A 27,850-nucleotide genomic window follows, 5' to 3' on the forward strand; every position below is an offset into this window, starting at 1 on the left:
AATTGATTTGCATTTTAATGAGGGAAATAAGTATTTGACCCCCTCTCAATCAGAAAGATTTCTGGCTCCCAGGTGTCTTTCATACAGGTAACGAGCTGAGATTAGGAGCACACTCTTAAAGGGAGTGCTCCTAATCTCAGTTTCTTACCTGTATAAAAGACACCTGTCCACAGAAGCAATCAATCAATCAGATTCCAAACTCTCCACCATGGCCAAGACCAAAGAGCTCTCCAAGGATGTCAGGGACAAGATTGTAGATCAACACAAGGCTGGAATGGGCTACAAGACCATTGCCAAGCAGCTTGGTGAGAAGGTGACAACAGTTGGTGCGATTATTCGCAAATGGAAGAAACACAAAAGAACTGTCAAACTCCCTTGGCCTAGGGCTCCATGCAAGATCTCACCTCGTGGAGTTGCAATGATCATGAGAATGGTGAGGAATCAGCCCAGAACTACACAGGAGGATCTTGTCAATGATCTCAAGGCAGCTGGGACCATAGTCACCAAGAAAACAATTGGTAACACACTACGCCGTGAAGGACTGAAATCCTGCAGCGCCCGCAAGGTCCCCCTGCTCAAGAAAGCACATATACATGCCCGTCTGAAGTTTGCCGATGAACATCTGAATGATTCAGAGGACAACTGGGTGAACATGTTGTGGTCAGATGAGACCAAAATGGAGCTCTTTGGCATCAACTCAACTTGCCGTGTTTGGAGGAGGAGGAATGCTGCCTATGACCCCAAGAAACCATCCCCACCGTCAAACATGGCGGTGGAAACATTATGCTTTGGGGGTGTTTTTCTGCTAAGGGGACAGGACAACTTCACCGCATCAAAGGGACGATGGACGGGGCCATGTGCCGTCAAATCTTGGGTGAAAACCTCCTTCCCTCAGCCAGGGTATTGAAAATGGGTCGTGGATGGGTATTCCAGCATGACAATGACCCAAAACACACGGCCAAGGCAACAAAGGAGTGGCTCAAGAAAAAGCACATTAAGGTCCTGGAGTGGCCTAGCCAGTCTCCAGACCTTAATCCCATAGAAAATCTGTGGAGGGAGCTGAAAGTTCGAGTTGCCAAACGTCAGTCTCGAAACCTTAATGACTTGAAGAAGATCTGCAAAGAGGAGTGGGACAAAATCTCTCCTGAGATGTGTGCAAACCTGGTGGCCAACTACAAGAAACATCTGACCTCTGTGATTGCCAACAAGGGTTTTGCCACCAAGTACTAAGTCATGTTTTGCAGAGGGGTCAAATACTTATTTCCCTCATTAAAATGCAAATAAATGTATAAAATTTTTGACATGCGTTTTTCTGGATTTTTTTGTTGATATTCTGTCTCTCACTGTTCAAATAAACCTACCATTAAAATTACAGACTGATCATTTCTTTGTCAGTGGGCAAACGTACAAAATCAGCAGGGGATCAAATACTTTTTTCCCTCACTGTATCTTCAATCCATCTTTTTTTACCACAGAACATGGAAACGCAACGGTTTCACATATGTTGGGGTGGTGCTGGAGATGATGAAAGATTATGGAATTTCCCTTTCAGAAATTCAAGTTACCTTTCGTATATAGAGCATTCCAATGCGGATCTGCGGTTGCCAAAGTAATAAAGTGTCTTTACTGTTGGCCCAGCTTATTGAGAGGCATGGCAAGTCACTGGGTTTGCCATTCAGTCTAAATTCGTTTTTGTCTCCTCTGCGCTCCCCCGGGTGCTACATCATGCCTCCTAAAGGAAAGTAAATGGATACTTAAACAGTAATTGAGAGCGCATAGTGACAAGGTGAGTAGCTGGAATGCATTCTGAGAGCTGCCAGGTACTAAATCTGTTTTCTTTTGTTATTTTCTCCCCCCTTCCAAATTGTTGCAGCAAATTGAATTATTCAGGCAGTCTCCCAGAGCTACTGGTGGTTTGAAGCAGACGCCCCTCGAGGGCTACCAAGTGAGATTATTTGTTTTGTACTTAGCATTGTGATCGATATGAATCATATACATGACTGATCGTTGGTTGGTTTACCATAACCCTTTCTCAACAGGATATTACATCCATTCTGCCTTAGTTTAACCCTTTTGTCTCACTGGATAGTGTTTGTTGGGCACGCTCTTAAGGCTGTGAATAATTGAAGAGTTCCGCTCTCACCCTGAGCAAGACTATTAGCAAAGTCGACTTATTGATGCAGGTGATGCTTTTCTGTTTACCCAGGACTGACTGTGTAGTGTTTTCTAATAGGTTAGCCAAACAGCTCAGGTCTGTGCCCTTTGACCCACTGGTGTTTAGCTGTTTAATCACAGCACAGCCTGTTCCTGGACATCCACTCTGACTCTTAGTGCAACTGAGCTTGAATTGATTATATTGATCACAACTATGCATAAAATAACTGTATTTCTCTGCAGTGCTGCAGCTCCGATACTCGCCTTCATCTTAAAGGGATATGTCTGGTGTTTGCCTATGAAACCCTTGATCTACTTCCCCAGATTCAGTTGAACTCGTGGATACCATTTTTAAAATATTTTTTTATGTCTTATTCGCAGGGCTCTATGCCAAGTCCCACAGCAGCTCTATGGATCTGAATAACAGCTATCTAGTTCCATATGCCCCCTACTACCCTCAGTGCCCAAACACAGCACATGACCTTCAGATCCCATCCGAGTCAGCACATCTGTCGGCATTGTCCTCTAACCGCATTCTAACCCTGGCTCGTCCTGTGCAGGTGAGTCCTCCGGTGGTGCCCTCCACCACGCAGGAGAAGCCCAAGGACAGCGACCAGTTTGAGTGGGTCACCATCGAGCAGTCCGGCGAGCTCGTGTACGAGGCGCCAGAGACCATGGCCGCCGAGCCGCCGCCCATCAACAAGTCGTCAGTGCAGACCATGTCGCCCATCCCCGCCCACTCGCTGGCGGCCTTCGGTTTGTTCCTGCGCCTGCCGGGCTACGCTGAGGTTCTGCTGAAGGAGAGGAAGCACGCCCAGTGTCTGCTCCGCCTGGTGCTGGGGGTCACCGATGACGGCGAGGGCAGTAAGTGACACGACGCCTCACACAGTTTTAGACATGGTCAGGAAAACTCCTGGCCCTTTCGATGGATGATTTTATAAGCATGTTTGTATTTGGGAACACCATTGGGGATGACCAGGTCCTTATGCTTCCAATAAAGGAGGCTGCTGCAGGTTTCCTAGCGACAAACATTGTCAGCCCTACTTATAGCAGTTAACCCCCCCCCAATGCTCAGACTGACTTTGTCAGGCAGTTGATCCTGCCAAGCTGTGGACCCAGCAGATCGATAATTCCCTGAATACATAGCGATCAGTGTCATAAAGTGGCCAGCGCATGTAAATCGGCTCCTTTAAAAGCAGCCGGCCCCAAGAGCGGGAAGAAAGAGCTAGAAAGAGAGGGAGAGAGATTTTAATCCCTCCATTTACAATTGAGGCACGTTTGTTCCCCCTGACGCGGCTCTTCCCCTGCAGTCCTTGAGACTACCAGTCTGCGGACCCTGTGGGTAATTTAGCCGAAGGACTCACTGGCTTGTTTAATATTGACAAGTCCTACCCTCTCATACATTACAACTCCTCCCCAGCCAACCTCTGCCTTCATTATTGATGCCTATTTAGTTCCTCTCTCTCCTTCAGGGCCTGAAATCAACTATGTTGTCCTGCCAATGTTTTTTTCTTTAGTCCTTGAAATAACAGCCCTTTTAATGATTGATGGACAGCAGGCTGCCAGCTTGTTTAGTGACACTGGTCACATAGCACACCGTCAGCCTGCCATTTAGTCGGCTGTTATCTTCTCTGGCCTCATTCTCATAAGTGCTAAATCGATGTATCCGTCCTTTCTGGCCATTATTCCTCCACCTCTCTGGTGGTAATCTCTCACACCATCTCTCACACATTTATCCAATGATATTACCAATTCTCTTCTCTGACTGACTGGGTGTTTCTCAAAATGCATACTACTCTGCTCTGAGCACGGGAAGGGTCGGAGTGCGAGTCCAAATCAGAGTATGTGAAGCACGGAGGTTTCTTCTCGACGGCGTACTCCGTTTATACATATTGTGACGTACGCATCGATGCAACTTCAAGGGAACGTATGCGAAGAAATATGACGCGCCCACGTAAAAAAAATGATAGTATATTTGTATTTAGCCCGTAATCTAAAGCCTTAGATCTCCAGCACCACCCCAACATCAACAGATGTGAAAAGGTTGCGTTTCTATGTTTTGTAGTTAAAAAGATGGAGTAGGATTAGTGTTTCCAATGACATTGGTGTGCATCGTGTGATTTTTAACTAATTATGAGTATGCATTGCGAAATTGCCTACAAAATGTCTACTAAATGGTTCATTTCTTTGAAATCAATGGCACCCATTATTTGAGCTGAAGCGAGAGAAAATACACTCCGACTAAGGAATGAAATGTTGCCTATTGACATCTCATATGTTGCCTAACTACAATATTTTTTCTTAATACGTTAATAAATACATGCTGTGTTAATTTTGGAATGTTTACCTGCCTACGTTACTGTAGCGCGCAAGCCCATAATTAGTAAATAAGGCTAACTGGCAAGCTACTACTGTTAGCTAGCCAGATAGCCACAAAGAATTGTTGACTAGCTACCGATGAAGAGTTGACATCTATCTTGCATAATATTCCTATTATGTCATTTTTGCCTGTTGAACTATCTGGTTAGCTACATTATTACGATTCACATATCTAGCTGACAGTTGTGAAACGTTTGCTTTGTGTATATCTTGTTTTGTTTATTGTTGCCCTGCCTGGAAGAAGGTTCAGTGAAAGGTGAGGTGCAGCGTGAGGTAATACAGTAGGGGGAGTGCGAGTGCTTCTCAAATGTAATGTTTTATGCGTTCTCCACGCTCTAGTCCTCACAAGAACGTACCCAAGAGAACGCCATTGGAGAATGCACTCAGAGCATGAGTGTGTGGAGCACGGTAGTATGCATATTGAGAAAAACGCCCTGTCTCTCTCCCCTTCCTTGATTGGCTGTATCTCTCCCTACCTTCCCCTTAGGTCACATCCTGCAGTCTCCGTCGGCCAATGTGCTGCCCACGCTGCCCTTTCATGTGCTGCGGGCCCTGTTCAGCACCACACTTCTTACCACAGACGACGGCGTGCTGCTGCGTCGCATGGCCCTGGAGATAGGAGCCATCCACCTCATCCTGGCCTGCTTGTCAGCCCTCAGCCACCACGCGCCCCGTGTCCCCAACGCCAGTGGCAACTCCTCAGAGGTGAGGCCCAGACACTGGACTTGTCCGGAACACACACCCTCACTCTCTCTCTCTCCTGGTGGTGGTGGTCTCTCTCTCTGTGTGTGTGTGTGTGTGTGTGTGTGTGTGTGTGTGTGTGTGTGTGTGTGTGTGTGTGTGTGTGTGTGTGTGTGTGTGCTCGACAGAGCATGAATGAAACCACAGCTCACACACACTCATATGTCACCAGATGTGGACAGATCTCAGTGAAAATGTGTTCTGTCCATTTGCGTTCTCTTGTGTGTTCACGATGGATCGAGGCCAGCGTCAACCTATTTTGGGTTGGGTTGACATGGTGTGTCAGTCTAGTCTTGTGTTCAGACGCTGCCTCCGATGCGTTCGGCTTGACGCAATAAGAGGTCCTCACTCTCCAGGGAGAAATATGTATTTTTGTCTTTCCCTCAATGAGAGACAGGCGGTGAGGATCAGTCATGTTATTAATTACTCTACCTGGCAGGGCTTTACTCGGTGCTCTTATGCATATCGCCACTGAGCATTTGACAAATTGGGAAGTTGTTTAGTGGGAATGATAAGAGGCAGGTCTGGCTTTGAACAGACGTGTCCTTTGTATTATTGCCAACTCCAGGCAGAAGGGAACATCATGAATAGGAATTGAATCATGGACTCTGACTGCCATGCCCATTAAATGGAGTGATTCGTCTTCTATTGAGGTTTCTGCTGGGCGTCAAGACTCACCTCCTGCTCAAAGCCTTTCAAAGTACTCTGGACTCTTCTAGGACCTCTGAGACTCAAAGATGACTAACGACTCAGATCAAAGACTCAGATCATACACCAAATTGTATCGATCACCGTATTGATTTTGGTCACTAGAAACTTAACCATGGCGTAGCAGGCGTAAAGGAAACGCCTGAACCTAGACCCCCCCCCCCCCTACATACTGGTCTTGATTAGAAGAAAAATAACTGTCGGGAGGGTCTCTTCTACACTGTTGAACCAATCCAGCGGGGGGTGGGAGTTGAGATGGAGTGTCACCTTGTTTAATGTCAAATAGCGGAAGTTTGCATCACAGGCTCTTTCCATTTAGCCTGAAAACCAGAACATCTGGTTGTTGGCGACTCGGCAGAGGCTAGGTGAAACTCAACACACCCAGCAATGCCCACCACAAGGGTCCAATCGCCATAGATCACAGGCCTAAACTCAGCTAAACCGCCGTTGATGACATGTTCTATAGCAGGCTAGGCTATTACAGCACTACAACCCAGTGTGACTGTGGATTGTCTCAGCAGGCGCTCCAGTCCACACACCAGTGTGGATTTATGGAGTTGTCAGAGTTGAGGACAGATCTCCGGGCTTATGGCTTGAGCGCAGGGCCAAAGTCCTGTCACAGTGGTAATGACTGTCCTCGAGGCGGCAGCCAGTTATGTGGCCGGAGATGAGACCGTGGTCAGAGCCCGGCGGACGGTCAGTCCACCCACACACACACACACACACACACACACATCTTTATCTGGGAAACTGAGCCTCTTCCCTGATTTGATGTTCCAGGGCTCAGTGATTAATCTCCAACCTCTTATGACGTGAGCATACCTCACCCCCCCCCAGGACTGGGCCCTGCTTCGGCCATATACAAAACACACACGATGGCAGTCTTTGAAAATACAGTGAACTGTTCAAAAATCCCACCTACTGTAAAAAAAATCATTGTAAATGCTGTATGGTCTCCGCTGCGCCCCAGTTGACTGATAGACTTGACAGTGATCTCTATTGGCAGAGGTGCATGCACAGCTCCATTTAGCCGGTAACATTCCCGTAACGCTTGTGTGCACGTTGGGAGCGTTCCTGCGACATTAAAGATGCGCTGGGAGAGCGCATCATTAGCCGCTTGTCAGTCAGCCCCTGCCATAGACCTTAATAGCACGCCGCGTCACGCCTGATGATCGCCAAAGCCGCTCTGTCAGAAAGGGTGCAGTCTCAAGAAGGCTAAACATTCTCCTCTCGTCTAACTCAGACATCCTTTCATATCCGTAGCTTAGCTCTCGCTATACTAACATGCCCCCCCCCGCATCCCTCAGACATCCTTTCATGTCCATCTCTTTAGTTCTCACTATTCTTACTGCCCCCTCCCTGTTCCACTGGCTCTAGTGTCATACGCACAGCACCGAGTCAACCCAAGCAAACACCCTCCGACTCCTGTTTTTTTAATTTGACACGATCTCCTAATCAAACTGCTGGTTATGGCTTAGAGCAGAACTAAAAGTGCCTCAAGTGTATAACAGGGCTGCGACAAGCAGGGACTGTGGGTAGGCTAGTTATGTTTTGATTTGATATTTTAGTTTTTTACCTGGAAAACCAGCATTGGGATCTCAATTCACCTTTGATGTGAAGACTGACACTTTGAAAGGGGAGGTAATCTTGTTCAATCCAAATGTGCAGCCTATGCTGCATTCATTATAAATTGGGGTGTTTTGCTGGTTTCATGAGCTTATGGAATGCTATTATTTGTAGTCCAGGCCTATGTTGTCATCACAGTGGCCCTGTAGGCTAAACTTTCCCCCTGCTGATTGCCTGTGTTGTGCTGATGACTTTTTCTATGGTTCTGTCTGTCCCCAGCCAACGGTGTCCAGTGGTCATGGAGGGGGCACCAGTGAGGAGCAGCAGCTGTACTGGGCCAAGGGCACTGGGTTCGGTACAGGCTCCACTGCCTCAGGCTGGGACGTGGAGCAGGCCCTCACCAAGCAGAGGCTGGAAGAGGAGCACGTCACATGTCTTCTGCAGGTAAGAATCCCCTATGCCAGGGTTTCCCAAACTCTGCCTGTCCCCCACCCCCTGCTAGCACTACACAGCTGATTTCAAATAATCAAAGCTTGATGAGTTGGTTATTTGAATCTGCTGTGGAATGCTAGGGCATGGACCGAATCCTGAGGGTTTTCCCCAATGGTATAAAAGTGTTAACTGGCTAACAAGTCAGTTAAGAACAAATTCTTATATACAATGACTGCCTACACCCGCCAATCCCGGCCGACGCTGGGCCAAAAGTGCGCCGCCCTATGTTACTCCCAATCACGGCCGTTTGGGATACAGCCTGGAATCGAACTAGGGTGTCTGTGGTGACGTCTCAAGCACTGAGATGCAGTGCCTTAGACCGCTGCACCACTCGGGAGCCCTATGCTCTTACGTACATTACAGAAGTACTTCCTGTCTAGTTACCCCAGGGTAAAAGGTTTAAAACGGTATAACGACAAGTCTGTAGACAATTAGAATGCGACAAGTGTCGCTGGTGAAAACATAATTTATACTCTGGTGGGATGTCTGTAGACCGTCGCTCAGACTGCCTGTTTCCTTGTCGCACAGACATGGAAAAAAGTGAATGCCTCTGACTGTTGCATCGTCCGTTGTCATGGTTACTGGGCTGCTGCAGCAACAAAAGCAAATCTATTTTGGACAAATTATACAATTTACTACTTTTATTTCGAAACACTCACAACCGTAAGCTATTTTCTGTAAGCTCGCCATCATTACCTTGTAAATAATGTTGTGGGTTTATTTTCCTATAGCTACTTTTTATTCATTGTTAAAGTTAAGACGTGGTCAGCTATACTCTGGTCATTATTTGTACTGGCTATCCAGCTAGTTAACAAGCTAGCAACTAACCAAAACATTGTTTAGAATGTTGCTTTGAGTTGCCTTTCTTGCTAGGCTGACATTTACTAAATAAATGTTTAAAAGGATGGGTTTATTGGCGTTACAATAGTGCAAGTATGCTATTTGGAGCACCGGGCTGCTGATATCATGCAGTGGCTTATTGTTTAATTTCCATAACCACAAGTTTGATGTTGGCCGACCAATAGAATGTTCATGACATATCGTTAGACCAACTGTAAAACAGCCTTAAAGCTTACATGTGTTGCTAAAAGTATATGTGTGCGCCACTTATTCTGTCTGTCAGGTGCTGGCCAGCTACATCAACCCAGCAGGCTGTGTGAGCCACGGAGAGGCCCCTACGGGGGAGAGCAGGGGCCACAACAGCAACGCCCTGCCCACAGTACTGCAGGAGCTGCTCAGCCAGTCCTGCCTCATTCCAGCCATGTCCTCCTACCTACGCAACGATTCTGGTGAATGAACACTCTTCTTTAGACTTTGTGTTGAAAGTTTCCATGTAGTTTATGATAACTCCCGTTTAGGATGGCTTTGCCTTTAGTGAAACGGGAAAGTCGAAGGCAAATCTCACAACAATTAATTTGATAGGTTAAACGTACACTACATGGCAACAAGTATGTGGACACCCCTTCAAATAGGTGTGTTAGGCTATTCAAGCCAAACACATTGCTGTCAGGTGTATAAAAATGAGCACACCGCCCATGCAGTCTCCATAGACAAACATTGGCAGTAGAATGGCCCGTACTAAAGAGCTCAGTGACTCTCAATGTGGCATAGTCATAGGATGCCAACTTCCAACAAGTCAGTCAGATTTCTGCCCTGCTAGAGCTGCCCCGGCCAACTAAGTGCTGTTATCGTGAAGTGGAAACGGCTCAGCTGCTAAATGTTAGGCCACACAAGCTCACAGAACGGGACCGCAGAGTGCTGAAGCGTGTAGCGTGTAAAAATCGTCTGTCCTCTGTTGCAACACTCACTACCGAGTTCCAATACTGCCTCTGGAAGCAACGTCAGCACAATAATTGTTCACCATGCGCAATGTCAAGCTTCGGCTGCAGTGGTGTAATGCTCGCCGCCGTTGAGCTCTGTAGCAGTGGAAACGCGTTCTCTGGAGTGATGAATCACGCTTCACCATCTGGCAGTCCGACGGACAAATCTGGGTTCGGCGGATGCCAGGAGAACGCCGAATGCTTAGTGCCAACTGTAGAGTTTGGTGAAAGAGGGATAATGGTCTGGGGCTGGTTTTCATGGTTCGGTCTAGGCCCCTTAGTTCCAGTGAAGGGAAATCTTAACGATACAGCATACAATGGCATTCTAGACAATTCTGTGCTTCCAACTTTGTGGCAACAGTTTGTAGAAGGCCCTTTCCTGTTTCAGCATGACAATGCCCCTGTGCATAGTGAGGTCCATATTGAAATGGTTTGTCGAGATCGGTGTGGAAGAACTTGACTGGCCTGCGGAGAGCCCTGACCTCAACCCCATCGGACACCTTTGGGATGAATTGGAACGCTGACTGCGAGCCAGGCCTAATCGCCCAACATCAGTGGCCGACCTCAGTAATGCTCTTGTGGCTGAATGGAATCAAGTCCCCGCAGCAATGTTCCAACATCTAGTGGAAAGCCTCGCCAGAAAAGTGGGGGCTGTTATATCAGCAAAGGGGGGACCAACTCCATATTGACGCCCATGATTTTGGAATGAGATGTTCGACGAGCAGGTGTCCACATACTTTTGGCCATGTAGTGTATCAGCACTGGTTATGATGAAAGATGATACCCTTTAAAATATATATATATATAAATTACATTTCAGTACTGTGTTTCTCATGATCTATGGCTTCTCCTGGTCTCCAACAACATGTGATGGTAGTTATGTCCTCCTTGGGTGAGGTGGGTTGGATTTGTGTGCCAGTGCAATGTAATTTATCTTCTTACCTTTGGGGTTGCTCCACAGTTTGGGGACCACTGGAATATAAGACCGCGTAGTTGTAGTTGTTTTCAAATGTTACGCTGAGGGTAGTAGGCTATTTATGTGTTGCACGTTTCCTCACAATTGTTTTCAATGTTCGGACTCCTATTCTACTCAATGCATTGATGAAGAATTAGTCAGAAGTGCAATATATTGTGTTGGAATTACAATGACATTTCTAAAGGAGGCAAACTATTAGTAGGAGAACCTTTTTTTTTTCTCTTCGTCATCGTGATGTCCTTAGATGAGGTCTTTTATGTGGAAGACTGTCTTTTCTGCAGTAAATTTGTGTGTGTGTGTGTGTGTGTGTGTGTGTGTGTGTGGGGATCATTTGCTTGATGAGACCACAGATGGAGCTGCAGGATCTTCCTCTAACATGGCTATTGCTCCCGGGGGGGTCGACGCTCTCCAATAAAGTTAAATAAACAATTTAATTGATATTAATCCAAGCTTTCAAGATACCCATCCACTTATGATTCAGTTTTTTTTCATGCGTGAGAACGAATAGATTTTGTCTAATTTGTTACTTGTGACTTTGTCTGGTAGTAATTATTATGAGGAAAATTGGATGACATTTTATCTTCTGACGATAGGAAGTGTCCACCGCTCGACACGATCTCATTCTCTATGCTGTGTTCTATATTTTTTTAATATGCAACAGACGTTTTTGTTAGAAATAATTAGATCCCCGCACCGAGCAAGTCTTAGAACCTTTTGTCCCTCGAGTATTGTGGTAGAAAAGTTTAGTGAAGGTAATTCTTATTCTGAGCATGTAGCATCGTCATTCTACAGTGCTTTCTGTGCGGAGTCGCTACTCTGATGTGATCAGGGTCTGAAAAGGTTTTCTGTGAAAGCAGGATATGATGGTAATCCTCAAAGGTAATCCCTAGTCCCTGGTGGTGAGGGCTGACCCAGAGTTAACTGAACACTGAGTTAAATGATGGGTCAGTCCATTGCTCTGACTAGGTTTGCTGTCTGTTCAGCTGTGACCCTGGGGGTTTTCAGAGGAGCTTGCATAAACCAAAGTTGCAGAATGATCCAGACAAACTTGGCTACTGCTCTGTTCAATCGTTGGGAATAGTGAGTTCAATATCATTACGTTGGACGTTTTTTACATCAACATTTTTCAGAGACAGCTATGTATGCATTAATGAATCAATCATACAATCAATTTTACTTTGTTTTTAACAATAACATAATGGCAATCATTTATTTAAATGGTTCTCTATTTATAAATGAAGATGTAGCCTAGGCCTATTCACATGAATGCATATTCAGTAAGTGTGTGCATGCATTGCGTTATTGAGCTTGTTTTTGCTGATGTCATCTGTATCCACATGAAAATCTGTTTCCCTTCCATTTGGGACTTATTTTCTTATACTGGTCAACAACATTTGCATAGAAGTAGCTTATTTTATAAATGTGTCCTCGGTCTCTTTAACTAGTAATGACGTCGTTTACGAGGCAAGAATAATATGTATCAATAATTCATTCTTATGTGGTTTCTTGCAATAATCCTCTGACTTTAAAGAACTGTGATTCCTAAAAGATGTGTCTGGAGATTTGGTCAACTCCGTCAGATTTGTCTAAAATCCTAAATGAATCAGGAATGAGCAGGGTCCGCTATACCATTAGGACCCCTTATTCATGTCCTCATTACAATGTAGTTTAATAAGACCACTCACGGTCTATAAAGTTCGACTTTTGATAGATTTAAACAACAATATTGGCATCATGGTCACATCCCTAAAGTGTCAGCTCCCTCTGCCTGATAGAAAATGAATTTTGATTCAAGTGTGTTACATTTAATTAGATTTTAGTCATAAAGCATCTGAGGGAAAGCAAAATTGCTACTGTATATACCACTTTAATGAAGAAAAATAAAATTTGTCAACTCTGTAAAATATCAACTCAGATTTTGTTTAATGTCATCTGAAAGATCTGATAGAATAGTGTTTATTGGGGATTTTCAAATTAGTCATTTTACTAATGTTTGTATTTAACTTTTATTTTTAGAGGCAGAAATGTCAATTTTGAGTTTATCAACTCCGTCACTGGAGTATTTTGTCAATATTCTGAAAACCTTTGAATCACTGTTCTGCCATTTATACTTAATGTATTTGCATGCTAGACGAAAGTGAGGATATTTGCTCTATAAATGTTTTATGTTCTAAATCTAGAAAAACATGCCAAAAATACTAACAAAGTTAGCCCTTGAGCATGTAATAGTGCTATAAAGCAAAATCTGAGGTTAGGAAGGGAAATTTTAAAAAGGCTACTTCATATTCATTTCCAGCACCACCCCAATATCAACATGCGTGTTTGTTTTGTAGTGAAAAAGCGAGGAATATAAGTATTTACAATGACATCAAACAATTAGCAGGGAATACCTAATCATAATTGGTTAAAATCACACGATGCACACCAATGATGTCATTGAAAACACAAATCTTTCTCCATCTTTTTTACTACAAAACATAGAAACACGCAATTTTCGCATGTTGATGTTGGGGTGGTGCTGGAGATGATGAATATGAAGTTGGAAGTTTTAGAAATGTCCCTTTAAACAATCATGGCCTTAAAATACTTTTTGGACAATAATTGTGAAGATGAAATTCCTTTTTATGTTGTCTGACGGAGTTGAAATAAATCCAGTTGCATTTTTATTTATTTTTTATGATTAGGTTCCTTCACATGGTCTGATAGCTGATACTTTGGTCCATCAAAATATATATTTCAAATTTAGTTAATATTAAGACAAATATTTGTGGGTGGAAAAGTTAATTTGCCCCGTCATTCAAGAATCCTTAAGCTCGTAAACAGCAAAATATTATCTCAGCCTAATACTGCACATTTTTCTCTGCCCCATGAGGGAACAAAATGTCTACAGCGTTGCACTGCGCTATGCCACTGAAGCTACCGGTATCTTCTTGCATTGTAAAGTTTTCTTGCCTGTATGGGCGTTGTTTGCGTACAGTTACTTTTCTTCATTCCGTGTCACATTATTCAAATGTGCTAACTTCTGTGCAGCATAAGTGGGGAGCTAACATGACGCAGCCCATTCTCCCAGTGCAGGTTAAGTGGAGCAGGCACAGTGCTTTCACGCTCTGAGGACATTGGCTGACAGTTGATCCATGAGACACATTTGACAGAATTACCGAAAGTAATAACTTCTAGTACCGCACTGTTTTTCATGTTCAAGTACAGAAGTTTGAGTAGACTGTGAAGCACTTGTGCGTATAGTAGAATCCATCCACAATCTGTGGGGATAGGAGACTCTGTGGTGATCTATCCACATTTTGTGGTAAATTTATGGTTCGCTTATGTTTTTGTCCAGTCATTTATGAATATTAACAGAACAGTTGCTCACAGACCTTTATCCATTGCCAGGAATAAAATGGCAAGTTGACACACTACCAAGGAAATAAAATAACCTTGAAAAAACCTTTTCATTGCGTTCTCTCTACAAATACTTTGCTTATAATGAACCCTTAGCAGGAGACATCACTTTCCTGACTATGGACAGGTTATTGGCATTTTTGATTTTGACAAGGTGCATAGACTCGCCCTAAAATTATTTTATGCTTCTCAATCTGTTTGTTCTGAGCTGAAATGGGCAGGTAGGCCTGTATAGATATAGCCTCCATTCAGAAGGATTTGCTTTCTAACGTAATTCAATAATAGTTGCATATCAGGTGGCGGTAGCTAATAGCTTTGTGTATGTAACCGCAACTGCCGCTTTGTCCGATGTTGTCAGTGTGTGTCTGTTCCTGTATGTGTGTTGTGGTGTGCATTAATGCGCCCCTGGTCTCATAATTAAATAACAACAGATAAAGAGATGAGTATTGTAATTGGTCCTCATTATCTTTTAAATGCCTCAGACACGCTCGAGCGTGGTGTGTGCAAACATGCAGCCGGGGCTGTCTGCTATTAAATCACATTATGTTTACTGCCTCTTCATTGTCGCTGGCCTTTCTCCTATGTCATTGTTGTGATTAAACATTTGCCTTTTAAAATGGACTAATATTTCAATTGACATGTTTTATCACCCAATTTAATAACAAATTGTGTTTTTGGTGATGAATCTGCTGTGCAGTATGGTCAGTTAAGTCGGTTCCGTGTGTGCGCTGATGGAAGCCAAGGGCTCCTCTCACTCTGTTGTATCGGCGCCAGCCCTCAGAGCCATGAGCTGTCAATCAATGTCAAGAGGTTGCTGGTAATATAAAAATGAGAAGAGACCTAAGCACTCCTGACGTCTTTTTTAAATTATTATTTTTTATATAACGTGCTGCGCTGAGGAGTGGGGGGAGGGGGTGTTCCTTCCAAAAAGCATTAAGTGCAAGGCAGGGGGCAGTCAGCCCTGGGAGGTTGATAACTGTGGGTGTGGTGACAGAGCCAGACTTGGTATTCAGTAGGAGTGTGGCACTAATGATCAACTGTCATATGCTGCTGGAAGGAGGGATTGAAACCTCCATCTCATTTCTACTTAATGTACTGCTTTCACTTTCCATTTTGTCTACCATTTACCTTCAATGGCGTTGCATTTTTTTATTTTATTTTTTACATGATGCTTGTAGAAAGAGCTAGCACAATTGCCGTATAACGGTGTAGCTAATGGTTATGGATGAAGACGGTCATGAAAATGAAAACTTCATAACCGTTTAAACCTTTTGGTGTGGAACAAACCGCTGACTGAAGACGGGATGGTCGGGCATCCGTGCGTTTGAGTCCGTAACTTGCTGAAACAAGCAAAATAGTCTGGTTGCCAAGGCAAAGCCCCCGCAATGCAGCAGCACATATAGAAATATAATGAATAGAATGGGCTTGAAACCTGGCGATTTGACTGGTTAACTCATGAGAAGGAATTCCCCTCGACCACAAATTGGGGGGGGGAAACATTATTTTCCATTGGCTCCCATTGTAAAAGCGCCAACTGCTGTGTTTAATGTACATGTAACCAGATAAAAAATCCTGACCTATAGTTCAGTTCTCCCATGTAGGGAATTAGAGCTCTGTGGCTTCAGGTTATTCGGCGTGGGAAATTGTGGGGACCAGGTGTCCAAGTAGGCTACACGTAGCTATGTGTTGGGAAAACATTTCCTCACAGGTAAGATATTGAAATTGTTTAGTATAGTCTGTTTGTAACTCCGCTCACTACTTGTAGCTGTATAGTCAGTTTTGTTTGTTGGTCTTTGCTAGCTTAATATTCCAGTCGTTAGCTGCTAGCTCCGTCATGACAAGGGGCATGCGGGAAGCCCTACGTTACATTTTTTACAAGTAGTGAGAATGCTCAGGAGCAGTTGATGTTGAAAAGCAATCTTTAGATATGTTGTGCTTTTGACTAAAACAAGTTGACAACAAGAAAGTGTTTGAAAAAGGTTGTTTTTGCAGTGAGCCAATAGGGTAACCATAGGTTGTTTTCCCCCAAGGCGAGTGGGCTGCGACATTCTATCTAATACCGACTGGGAGTATGCCTGCCTGGTATTCTGACGCAATAATTCCATGGTAATGTTGAATGTTAATTCAAATGATGCTAACTTATGTGGCTCATGCAATATATTGAGTTGGATCAACAAATCACAGCTCATACACTACATGGCCAACATTATGTGGACACCTTCTCGTCGAACATCTCATTCCAAAATAATGGGCATTAATATGGAGTTTGTCCCCCTTTGCTGCTATAACTGCCTCCACTCTTCTGGGAAGGCTTTCCACTAGATGTTGGAACATTGCTGCGTGAACTTGGTTCCATTCAGCCACAAGAGCATTAGTGAGGTCGGGCACTGATGTTGGGCGATTAGGCCTGACTCGCAGTCGGCATTCCAATTCATCCCAAAGGTGTCCGATGCGGTTGAAGTCAGGGCTCTGTGCAGGCCAGTCTAATTCTTCCACACCGATCTCGACAAACCATTTCTGTATGGACCTCGCTTTGTGCACAGGGGAATTGTCATGCTGAAACAGGAAAGGGCCTTATACAAACTGTTGCCATAAAGTTGGAAGCACAGAATTGTCTAGAATGTCATTGTATGCTGTAGCGTTAATTTCCCTAAACTGGAACTAAGGGGCCTAGACCAAACCATGAAGAACAGCCCCAAACCATTATTCCTCCTCCACCAAACTTTACAGTCGGGCAGGTAGCTTTCTCTTGGAATCCGGCAAACCCCGATTCGTCCGCCGGACTGCCAGATGGTGAAGCGTGATTCATCACTCCAGAGAAGGCATTTTCACTGCTCCAGTGTCCAATGGTGGTGAGCTTTACACCACTCCAGCCGAAGCTTGGCATTGCGCATGGTGAGCTTAGACTTTTGTATGGCTACTCAGCCATGGAAACCCATTTCATGAAGCTCCCGACGAACAGCTATTGTGCTGATGTTGCTTTGAGGCAGTTTTGAACTTGGTAGTGAGTGTTGCAATTGAGGACAGATGATTTTTACGAGCTTCAGCACTCGGCTGTCCCGTTCTGTGAGCTTGTGTGGCCTACCACTTCGCAGCTGAGCCGTTGTCGCCATCGACATTTCCACTTCACAATAACAGCACTTAGTCGACCGTGGCAGCTCTTGCAGGGCAGAAACTTGACGAACCGACTTGTTGGAAAGGTGGAATCCTATGACGGTGCCACGTTGAAGGTCACTGAGCTCTTCAGTAAGGCCAGTCTACTGCAAATGTTTTCCTATGGAGATTGCATGGGTTGTGTGCTTGATTTTATACGGGTGTGGCTGAAATAGCCGAATCCACTAATTTGAAGGGGTGTCCACATACTTGTAGTGTATTATAACATATTTTACTTACTGCTTTGCTCCCTATGGGTACAATAGCAATGGTCGCCAGTCCACCCATTATGCCATCATTGACTTGAATGGGGATGCCCATTCTTTTCATTATATTTCTATGGCAGCACCTGCAGTCAGGAGGAGAAAGTGTCAAAATAAATACAATTCAATAAATAATTACGTTTATTTTTGCTATTTGAACGGTTATTACGGTGGCCACGGTCATTTGGTGGGCCAATTACCGTCTTCCAAAATTCCATGACCGCCACAGCCCTACTTGTATAAACAGTTATATATATTTTTTTAATGATTTGGTGACATTTTTTCTGTAGGCCTAGGTCCTTGCAGCTTGCATTGCGTGGTGTTTCGGAAAAGTGCCGCTACCTTTGCTTCAGGGATGACACCAAACGCATCAATCTTTCTTTGATCTCTATTAAGATGGACTACTCCGGTCCAAACCCATTCTCATACCATGCACCATTCATCCAGTGTCGATACATTAAAAACCTGGCTACTAGCTTTATTAAGGGATAACACACTAGATGACATTAAAAGCATCATTAAGGCTACACCACCACACTCCTCTGTCTCCATTCATGCTCTTCATCCTCAGTGTGCAGCCGAATAGCCGCCGTGCTGTGATGATTTTCTTAGCCCAGCCTACTCATGCTCTCCTAAGAGGCACGGGGGGGGAAACCCTTTTGTGTCCCATTGCTTAGTGTGGCCCCTGCCTGCCCCTCTTCCCATCCTCCCTCTCCCCTCAGTCTATCTGCCTCAGGCCACACTCATTCCTCCTGCTAATCTCCCAACTTGGCCGCGCCGCTTGCGTATTATTCCACATTAGTCATCGGGTGTCTTGGCAATCCTTTTGGGACGCATTACACCGCTGCGCACTCCATCACAGGAAGTTAGACCATTAGTGAGAGGTAATGCCTTTTAATGTCACTGCGAAACGAATCTATTTGAATTGAAAATGACATTTATTTCTCCCCTCGCTCACTCCCCTTTTACCCAACCGTCCTCACACGTGAACCTCCACGCCCCCGCACCTCACCGTCCTTCCGTGAGCGTGTTAGGAACAGCTTGTTAAACAGGACAAGCATCTAGTCCACGCTTTTGTGAAGCGTTCTCTGTGAGGTGTATTGGTGAGGAATACTGCATTTGGGCCAAGCACTTCTATCTACGTGCAGAAACCATGAGCGGAGATGGCTTAGCTCCACAGCATTAGCATCTCCTCCGCTCTTCCCTCTTGCCTTCATTCCGATTCCACCCTTTTCAAAAGCAGATGTGATTTAAAGCCATCTGTGTTTAATGGGCCTGTACATTGATGTAGGGGGTCATCTGAACAAGGGAGGTTTCCAGAGAGGGGGCTGGACGGGTTATTCATGGCCCAGACCCCATAATCTCATGGAGAGGCCATTGTGGGGATCGTGACTGCCCTATACTGCTCCAGTTCTCAGCACCTAGACTACATTTCTACAGTGCTCGTCCCTACTGCTGGACATGTTCCTAGTGGATCTGAATCCACAAGGTGAATTCTAAATGCCTCACTTCACCAGATTCATTAACGCTTCCCCTCCCCCTATTTGCATATGACAATCTACCCCCGGCTGGCCGCCTATTCTACTATGGAATTTTCTCTGTATGGCAGTTTTGAAGTAGATGTGGGTGTCTATGCCTATTGGGTTAGCAGTAAGGCGGTAAGGGCGTCGGTAAGGGCAGCGGTAAGTATGGATCGCAGGCAGGCCTCCCCGTGGTAAGAGTACTCATCATGGTAAGGGCATTGCCTTCGTAAGAGAATTTCCTTGAAAGCGTGTTGTCCTTTCTGACATTACTGGAGCATTGTGGATGAGATGCTGTGCACATGAGGATTAAGCCTAACTAGTTTCCTAAGCAGTCCCAGCCTTACTCTAGCTTCAGGAACAGGCAGATGGAAGTAGGGCTGGGAGCGGATGAAGTCAATAGTGGTGCTTTGCTCTGAGGTTTATTGGGCTGCTGTTTCTTGTCGTGTTCCTCCGTGAGCACGTGATGTCATTAATAGCACCTGGTCTGATTACAGCGACCCTTTGGTGTTGTAGCATGTGGTGTTTCCTAACAGTGTGCGTTGTTCACTTGTGTAGTTACCCAGGTTGTACTTGCTAGCTACTTCATCTTGTGTGTCCTTGACCCTATTGATTCACACACAATGTGCACATACACACGCTCACACACACAGCACATTGAGGTAGGTGCAACTGACACGATTTCAATTTCCTGATGTGCGTTTCCGATTGCAGTAGCAGTCGATACATCTGAAACCGAGCTGTGAAAGCTGAAGACTCTCTCTGAATCCTAATACTAATCTGAGTAGGAAGGTACCTAACTAATGGAACATGTTGTAGGCATGCTATAAGCATGTGAATAGAGGTGAAAATACAGACCCCATCCAGCCCCTTTGAATATGTGACAAACTTCCTGTTACGCACCCATCATCTTCACCGTATGTCTCGTATCCTTACTGGTATTTATGCGTTCGGTCTCACACATACTCAGACAGGCATTCACTTATGCATACATTCTCACACAGAACCCATCATAGATTAGGCTTGAGGCTAATCCAATTCATATATTCTAATTTTATTGTTTACATTTTCCCTATAGCACAGTACATCTAGAGTTTATCCATATATTTATAAAAGCTTTACATTTTTATACAGAAACAGGATTACTGACCCTACCCTGAAATCAACATGAACAAATACATCAGTCACCCCCCCACCCCCACCCCCCAATAACCAAACAGAACGTGGAAAAATATGCAGAAAGAGACAGTGTAAGTCAGGCCTTATGTTTTAGTAAATGTAGAATGGAGCTTTCTTTCTGGTGCCCACAAGGTCCTTTCCACCCCTGCGGTTGATTTCATCGCCACCGCAGGCTCTCCTATCTGTCTTTCTCTCCACTTCCCTTTTTATTGCAGATCTCCAGTTTTGGTTTTGAAGTCCCAGGTGGTCAATTGGAATAGAAATGTTTCCTAGTCATTGCCACTCCTGCTCTCCTCGCGGATCAGTTCTTGCCGGGAGCGAGATACAGACAATAGAGATCGCTCTGTTGTGATCTGTTAAATCATGAGAAGCGGTGACTAACCCTTTGGTTTTGGTGTGTGTGTGTGTGCGCGCGTGTGTGGCCTATCTGACAGCAAGCAGCACATTACATTAATGCTCCTCCAGAGCCACATTGCCGTTGTAACGTGCGCTGTGACATCCCACCAAGCAGTTTAAAATGCTGTCCCCGGAAGATTACCAATGGGATATGGTGGTGTACAGTTCATCTGTAATGGCTTCCCAGTGTTCTTTGCATGCACTGCCTCCTCCACGCCGTGCTCCTTGAACCCTCCAGGCCAGTGACATCAGTGTCCCTTATTCCGTTTTTATAATCCATTTGACAAAGGAGATTTGTCAGTAACACTGTTTCCCTCATCATGCCAATGAGTCCAAGGTGAAGTTCCACTCCAGGCTGTGCTGGCCTGTAGCCTGGGAAAGTGAACCCTGGCTGGGGCTGGGCCAGTGTCTGTCTGCCCATCCTGGATCCAGATCCAGCACAGCTATGCTCCTGATGTAGCCACCAGCTCACTGTTATCTCCCTGGTTTGTGGCTGTGAGACGCCTCCTCCACATAACTGTCCACCCTCACTCTCTGTGTTGGGAAACTGCTCATGTCGTTTTTAACTAGTATAAAGTTAAGGGGAGGAGGAGCTCGGGATTTAAAATCCAGTGTATGTTGATTTTAGGGTTAAAAGGAATCTTGGTTTGTGCCTTGTCGTTTGGAGGATCACTCCTACTCTGGCTTAGGTCACACGACAGTGTATATGTAAACAAAGACGATGACAAAGAGGTTGAGGAAGGTGCCAACGATGCCCAGCAAGGCCAAAATGGACTCCTCCTGCTCCTCTTTGCTCTCCAGCGCCCGCACCTCCTCAATAGTGATGACCGTGGGACCCATGGCCATAATGCTCGCTCAACCTGGCAGGGGTGCTGCTGGCACTTATCTGCAGAGGGAGAGAGGGGGATGGAGGCAGCCCACGTGACAGGCACATACAGAGACACAAACATTAGAGAAAAGAAACAACGCAATCCCACAATCAAGAGAACACAGACAATGGGAATGAATGCAGATGTTTCGTTTAAGGCTGCACTGCTACGATGCATCCAACTCCCCTCCCCACTCGTCCTCTTCTACATGTGCTTTATACAGCGCCCTGGGGAAAACTGAACCAAACAGCCCTCGACTAGCCTAGCCAACAGAATCCTTAAGAAGAAATCAATGGTGATCGAACAAAACAATTCCTATGCTCTGTTTATTCGTTGCCATAGCTGTGCCCACCACAATAGAATCCTAGTATTCAACATCCCTTAATGTCTAGCCGCAACACAAAAGTTAAACGCCCCGCAAATGTTCAATGACATTGGACGTGTCAAAACGAGCATAATTTAATGCTCCCATTTAGAACCCCTTACACCCACCCTCCCTTTTTTTCCAAAGGTAGTTAATGATTTTCTGCCCGCCACTCCGTGTAAGTGTCCCTACGGCGCCGGTGCTCTAGCTGGTGTCAGACCTCCCAGGGAAATCTACAGGGAGGTAAACAGTCAGTGACACTGCCACATCCAGCCAGGGCTGAGAGGCATGCGGTGCAAAGCTACAGCCACAACACCGCAGCCCGCGGAAACAGCAGCCCCCCCCCCTGAATCTCAAACAGGCAGTTCCTACCATCCATCCGAAGAGAGACAGAATAGAAAGAGGGCGGAGGAGAGCTGAAGAAAGAGGGGTGAAAAAGGTTTCTTACCCTACGGCGTGAAGAGTGGGGTGACATCCAGCATGCTTTTGGGTCCTGAGCGGAGAAGCATGGCCACACACGGGAGCCTGCATTAGGGGGAAGCGGGGGAGGCTGGCTGCGTAGCCTCGCTCCCAGCGTCGGAGAGAAGGAATGAAAAGGAGAAGGAGATCCTGGCTCCCAACTGCGCCTTGGTGCGTGGCTCTGCGCAGACACTGCTCTCTGTGAAAAATCACCCCCTTCTTGCTGTATGAATTCTCCAGTCCTCTGCGCCACCCCCTGGGTTAAATGCTGCCTTGGTGTTGGTTGCGCTATAGTCTCCGTTTTTTGCTTTTGTTGTTTTATTCCTCAGGTCTCCTCCACCAAAGCTGAAGCACTAGGGGGCTTGGAGAAGCCCTCTCCCCATACGCTCCCCCTCCCTCCCCACTATGATCCCCATCCTCCCGCCCCTCTCTTTCCAATTCCAAATTCCACCACAGCCCCCCTCTTCCTCCTCCTCAGTTCTTGTCTTTTTGACCCTCTTAGCAGCTCAAAGAGCGAGCGCCACAGTCTCTGTGACAAATGTCCACGCCCCCTCTTCTCTCCTCCTTTCTTGCTTCCCACCTTCGGGAGCAGAGCAATTAGTGCCTTTCAGAGGCGCCTCTCTATCGCCTGCCGCTGAAACCCGGAGGCACAGCCAAGCATGGTTACTCTGGAGACGCTAGCGCTTGCGGCGGCTACTACAGACAGCCCACCTCTCAGCAAGTGGTATTCCAAAGAGCCAAGTACAACAGTAAAATCCCAGAGAGCTGGAAAGCCTGAGTGCTGCTGCGTAGCTGTTGCTATGTTGGTCTGCACCTGCAGCTGGTGGCGGCTGTGTTGTGGCAGGTCCCCTGTGCAAGCCGTGGGAGAGACGTGCATTGCATAACCAAGCGGAAAGAGAGAGAGGCCGGGTCCTTGTGGCAGGAGGGAGGGGAGAACGCTCAAGCTTCCCACAGTCTCCTCCTCGGCCGCGGGGGCTGGTTGAGCACACACAACCGGGGCTATTACTGCCAACGAAATTGTGTTTATTTTTTTTAGGAGAGAAGAGATGAAGCGACCTCTTCCTCAACGCAGCACGGCGGCAGAATGCACATAGCACACAGTCTATCCCTTTGTCAGGCACAGCTAGACTGGAGAAGAGGAGGGTGGGGACAGGAATAGGACGTGGCTAAGAGATGAGGCGTAGTGGGGGTTGTAGAAATATATGTTCAGGGGTCTCTACTCTGAGAAGCAGTAGCAGCCACGCTTGACCTTTTTTAAATATTTTTGTCATTTAGCAGATGTTCTTAACCGGAGCGCATACATGTTCATACTTTTTTCATACTGGTACCCCGTGGGATTGGAACCAACAACCCTGGCATTGCAAGTGCCATGCTCTACCAACTGAGCCACATGGGAACCTTTTGTTCCACACCCCGATTTCTCTCATCCTCACTAGAGGGACTGTTCCCCCTGAACCACCAAATTGCACTGTCATGTTGTGTGCAAAAATGGTTGCTCCAACCAGCATGCAGTATGTCCGCCATCACCCCCTTACATAAGTTAGACTCCCCAATCCAACATGTAGAGGTGCTGTGGTGACGTTGACAAACACGAAAGCGTGCACTCTCCATTTCCTCAGAAGGATTGCGTTTTCTAAATGATCCAATCAAAGTTTCCTCAGCAGTGACTCACTCTAGCCCTTCAGCACTCCTCCTCCTTCATTTGAGTTGCCCTCCTGATATTTAACTTTCTCATCTTATTCTTACGTTTCAATGAAGTACAATATATGGTTATCAGTCACTCTGATTTTAACCTGTTTATGCGACTAAGACTGTTTATTTTGGTTTTCGGTCGTGTGAACGATCTTACACCGACTTGTGAATGTGTTGGCTCAATTTTATTAACGTCCCCATCCAGTCCCTTTCCAGCTCGGTCAATTATACAAGGTCCCCAGGCCGGCCCCGCGGTTGCAAGCCTGTTTGGAGACTTAGCAAGCCATGACCATGAAGGTCCACTACTTAACTATTGGATTTGGCTCTGCTTTGAAAACAGATCATACTGCAAGTGTCATGTGTATTTGTATTTATTATGTATCCCGCAGCAGCTACTCTTCACAGTTAAATGAAGGCAGCTATACAATTTTTTAAAACATTACAATATAGTGCATGCATGTGTTTGTTGCTTCACAGTCCCCACTGTTCCATAAAACAGTTACTTGATGTGGAATAGAGTTCCATGTATTCATGGATCTATGTAGTACAGTGCGCCTCCCATAGTCTGTTCTGGACTTGGGGACTGTGAAGAGACCTCTGATGGCATGTATTTTTAGGGTATGCATGGGTGTCCAAGTTGTGCTCCAGCAGTTCAAAAAGACAGCTCGGCGCATTCAACGTGTCAATACCTCTCATAAATACAAGTAGTGATGAAGTCAATCTCTCCTCCACTTTGAGCCAGGAGAGATGGACCACCCGACTGAACAGTAGTCCAGGTGTAACAAAACTAGGGCCTGTAGGACCTGCCTTGATGATAGTGCTGTTAAGGTAGAGCAGCGCTTTATTATGGACAGACTTCTCCGCATCTTGGCTACTGTTGTAGTGATATCTTTTGACCATGACAGTTTACAATCCAGGGTTACTCCAAGAAGTTTAGTCACCTCAACTTTCTCTATTTCCACGTTATTTATTACAAGATTTAGTTGAGGTTTAGTGAATGATTTTGCCCCAAATACAATGCTTTTAGATTAAGAAATATTTAGGACTGACTTATTCCTTGCCACCCACTCTGAAACAAACTGCAGCTCTTTAAGTGTTGCAATCATTTCAGTCCCTGTAGTAGCTGACGTATAGTGTTGAGTCATCTGCATACGTAGACACTGGCTTTACTCAAACCCAGTGGCATGTCGTTAGTGAAGATTGAAAAAAGTAAGGGGCCTAGACAGCTGCCTGGGGAATTCCTGATTCTACCTGGATTATTTTGGACTAGCTTCCATTAAAGAACACCCTCTGTTCTGTTAGACAAGTAACTCTTTATCCACAATATAGCAGGGGGTGTAAAGCAATAACACAAGTGTTTCCAGCAGCCGACTATGATTGATAATGTCAAAAGCTGCACTGAAGTCTTAACAAGACAGCCCCCACAATCTTTTTATCAATTTATCTCAGCCAATCATCAGTAATTTGTGTAAGTGCTGTGCTTGTTGAATCTCCTTCAACACTGAAAGTATGTTAATTTGTTTACTGTAAAATAGCATTGTATCTGGTCAAACAATTTTTTCCCAAAAGTTTGCTAAGGGTTGGTAACAGGCTGATTGGTCGGCTATTTGAGCCAGTGAAGGGGACTTTACTATTCTTAGGTAGCGGGAAATACTTTTGCTTCCCTCCAAGCCTGGGAGCACACAATTTGCTATTATCCTCAGTAATTTTCCATCCAATTTGTCAGACCCTGGTGGCTTGTTCATTGTTGATAGACAAAATTATTTTTTCACCTCTGCCACACTCACTTTACGGAATTCAAAATTACGTTGCTTGTCTTTCATAATTTGGTCAGATATACTTGGATGTGTAGCGTCGGCGTTTGTTGCTGGCATGTCATGCCTAAGTTTGCTAATCTTACCACTTGAAAAAATCGCTAAAGTAATCAGTTGGTTTTGTGATGAATGAGCCATCTGATTCAATGAATGATGGAGCCTAGTTTGCCTTTTTCCCAATATATAATTTAAGGTGCTCCAAAGCTTTTTACGGTCATTCTTTGTCATTTCTTTGTTTCATAGTGTAGTTTAAAAAAAAATATATTCAGTTTAGCTACATGATTTCTCAATTTGCAATACGTTTGCCAATCGGTTGTGCAGCCAGACTCATTTGCCATTCCTTTCGCCTCATCCCTCTCAACCATACCATTTTTTAAATTCCTGATCAAACCACGGGGATTGAAGTTTTCAGTCATTTTCTTAATGGGTGCATGCTTATTAGTAACTGGAATAAGCTATTTCATAAATGTGTCAAGTGCAACGTCTGTTTGCTCCTCATTACACACCATGGACCAACAAATATTCTTTACATCAACAACATAGGAATCACTACAAAAGTTATTGTATGACCTCTTATACAATATATTAGGCCCAGCCTTTGGAACTTTTGGTTTTCCTAGATATGGCTACTATATTGTGATCGCTACATCCGATGGATCTGGATACTGCTTTCAAGCAAATTTCTGCAGCATTAAATATGTGATAAGTACATTTTGATTTCATTCCTGTGCTGTTTGTAACTACCCTGGTAGATTGACTGAGAACCTGAACCAGGCACTGGTTACAGTTTGAAGCTTTTTCTTGAGTGGTCAGCTTGATGAAAGCCAGTCAATATTTAAGTCACCCAGAAAATATACCTCTGTTGATATCACACACATTATCAAGCATTTTACACGTTATCCAGATACTGACTTCGCACTTTGGTCTATAGCAGCTTCCCACAAGAATGGGTTGATGAACTTGTAGCCATATTACTTATTTAACATGAGATCCTCTCTAAACTTTCCAGGAATGTGGTTCGGAATATAAACACCTCCACCATTGGCATTTGTCTTTCCTGTAAATGTTATAACCTTGTATTGCAACCACTGTATCAAAGGTATTATCTAAGTGAGTTTCAGAGACAGTCAGAATATGAATGTCATCTGATACTAGCAAATTATTGATTTCATGGAACTTGTTTCTTATGCTACATATGTTAACGTGGGCTATTTTGAGCACCTTCTGGGATGCTTGTTTTGATTGATTGCTTTACTGGGAAGCTTAGCAGTAGTAGATATGCTCATGTTATTTATGTTAGTGCTGGGTGAGCTGCACACAGTGGACTTCCTACTAGGGAACACCGCCTCAGTGCTAACAGTATTAAACTGGTTCATAGGCACATGACTGCATACAATAGCTGTAGGATCAGCAGAGGCATTCAGGGAGGTTAGAGGAACTTAAATTAGGTTACTTGCATTGTCTACCAAAACCCCTGGTATAATGTACATTTGCTGAAGCATTATGACAACTCAGCGTCACAATGGTAGTAGGGATTAACTGAGCTGGGCTTGGGTCATTAAGTCATTGTCTCAACGCAGCCTTGTGAAAGGATCTAGGAACCCAAGTGATTTGGGTGGATCCCATCCTCCTTATAAAGCATGTTTTAGTTTCCAAAAGGTATCGAAATTGTCCACAAAAGCTACACCCATTGAGCTGCAATAATCATGTAACCAGATGTGAAGAGAGAATCTTGCTAAAGTGTTCAATGCCACGGTTGAGAGGGCACACGGCCAGATTAACACGGGTCTTTTATTAGTGTCTAGCAGAGTCAATCAGCTCTTTTAAAATCCAGTTTCAACTGTTCAGAGCTGTCCTTCATAATGTCATTAAAACTGACATGGACTATGATAGAATCAATTTGGAG

General features: G+C 44.9%; 1 protein-coding gene and 1 long non-coding RNA gene across 21 annotated transcripts in view; one reads left to right on the plus strand and one right to left on the minus strand.

Moving 5' to 3' along the window:
• LOC139570845 (dual E2 ubiquitin-conjugating enzyme/E3 ubiquitin-protein ligase BIRC6-like) overlaps positions 1-27,850 on the plus strand; it is a 138,207-nt gene that overhangs the window by 69,182 nt on the left and 41,175 nt on the right. For 16 of the 20 annotated variants that reach the window (XM_071393100.1, XM_071393106.1, XM_071393105.1 and 13 more), the window contains 5 exons: positions 1,874-1,945; positions 2,715-3,018; positions 5,021-5,238; positions 7,828-7,992; positions 9,164-9,329. In XM_071393100.1, the coding sequence (XP_071249201.1) occupies positions 1,874-1,945; positions 2,715-3,018; positions 5,021-5,238; positions 7,828-7,992; positions 9,164-9,329 (925 nt within the window). The remainder of the gene's footprint in view (positions 1-1,873; positions 1,946-2,714; positions 3,019-5,020; positions 5,239-7,827; positions 7,993-9,163; positions 9,330-27,850) is intronic. The other 4 variants (XM_071393113.1, XM_071393114.1, XM_071393118.1 and 1 more) reach the window with 1 other exon arrangement.
• On the minus strand, positions 20,205-23,571 carry LOC139570853 (uncharacterized). The gene is made up of 2 exons (XR_011674176.1): positions 22,428-23,571; positions 20,205-21,632 (listed from the first exon to the last, which is right to left on the minus strand). It is a non-coding gene; the product is annotated as an uncharacterized lncRNA (long non-coding RNA).

Source organism: Salvelinus alpinus, chromosome 3 (assembly GCF_045679555.1).
Source record: "Salvelinus alpinus chromosome 3, SLU_Salpinus.1, whole genome shotgun sequence".
NCBI lineage: Eukaryota > Metazoa > Chordata > Actinopteri > Salmoniformes > Salmonidae > Salvelinus > Salvelinus alpinus.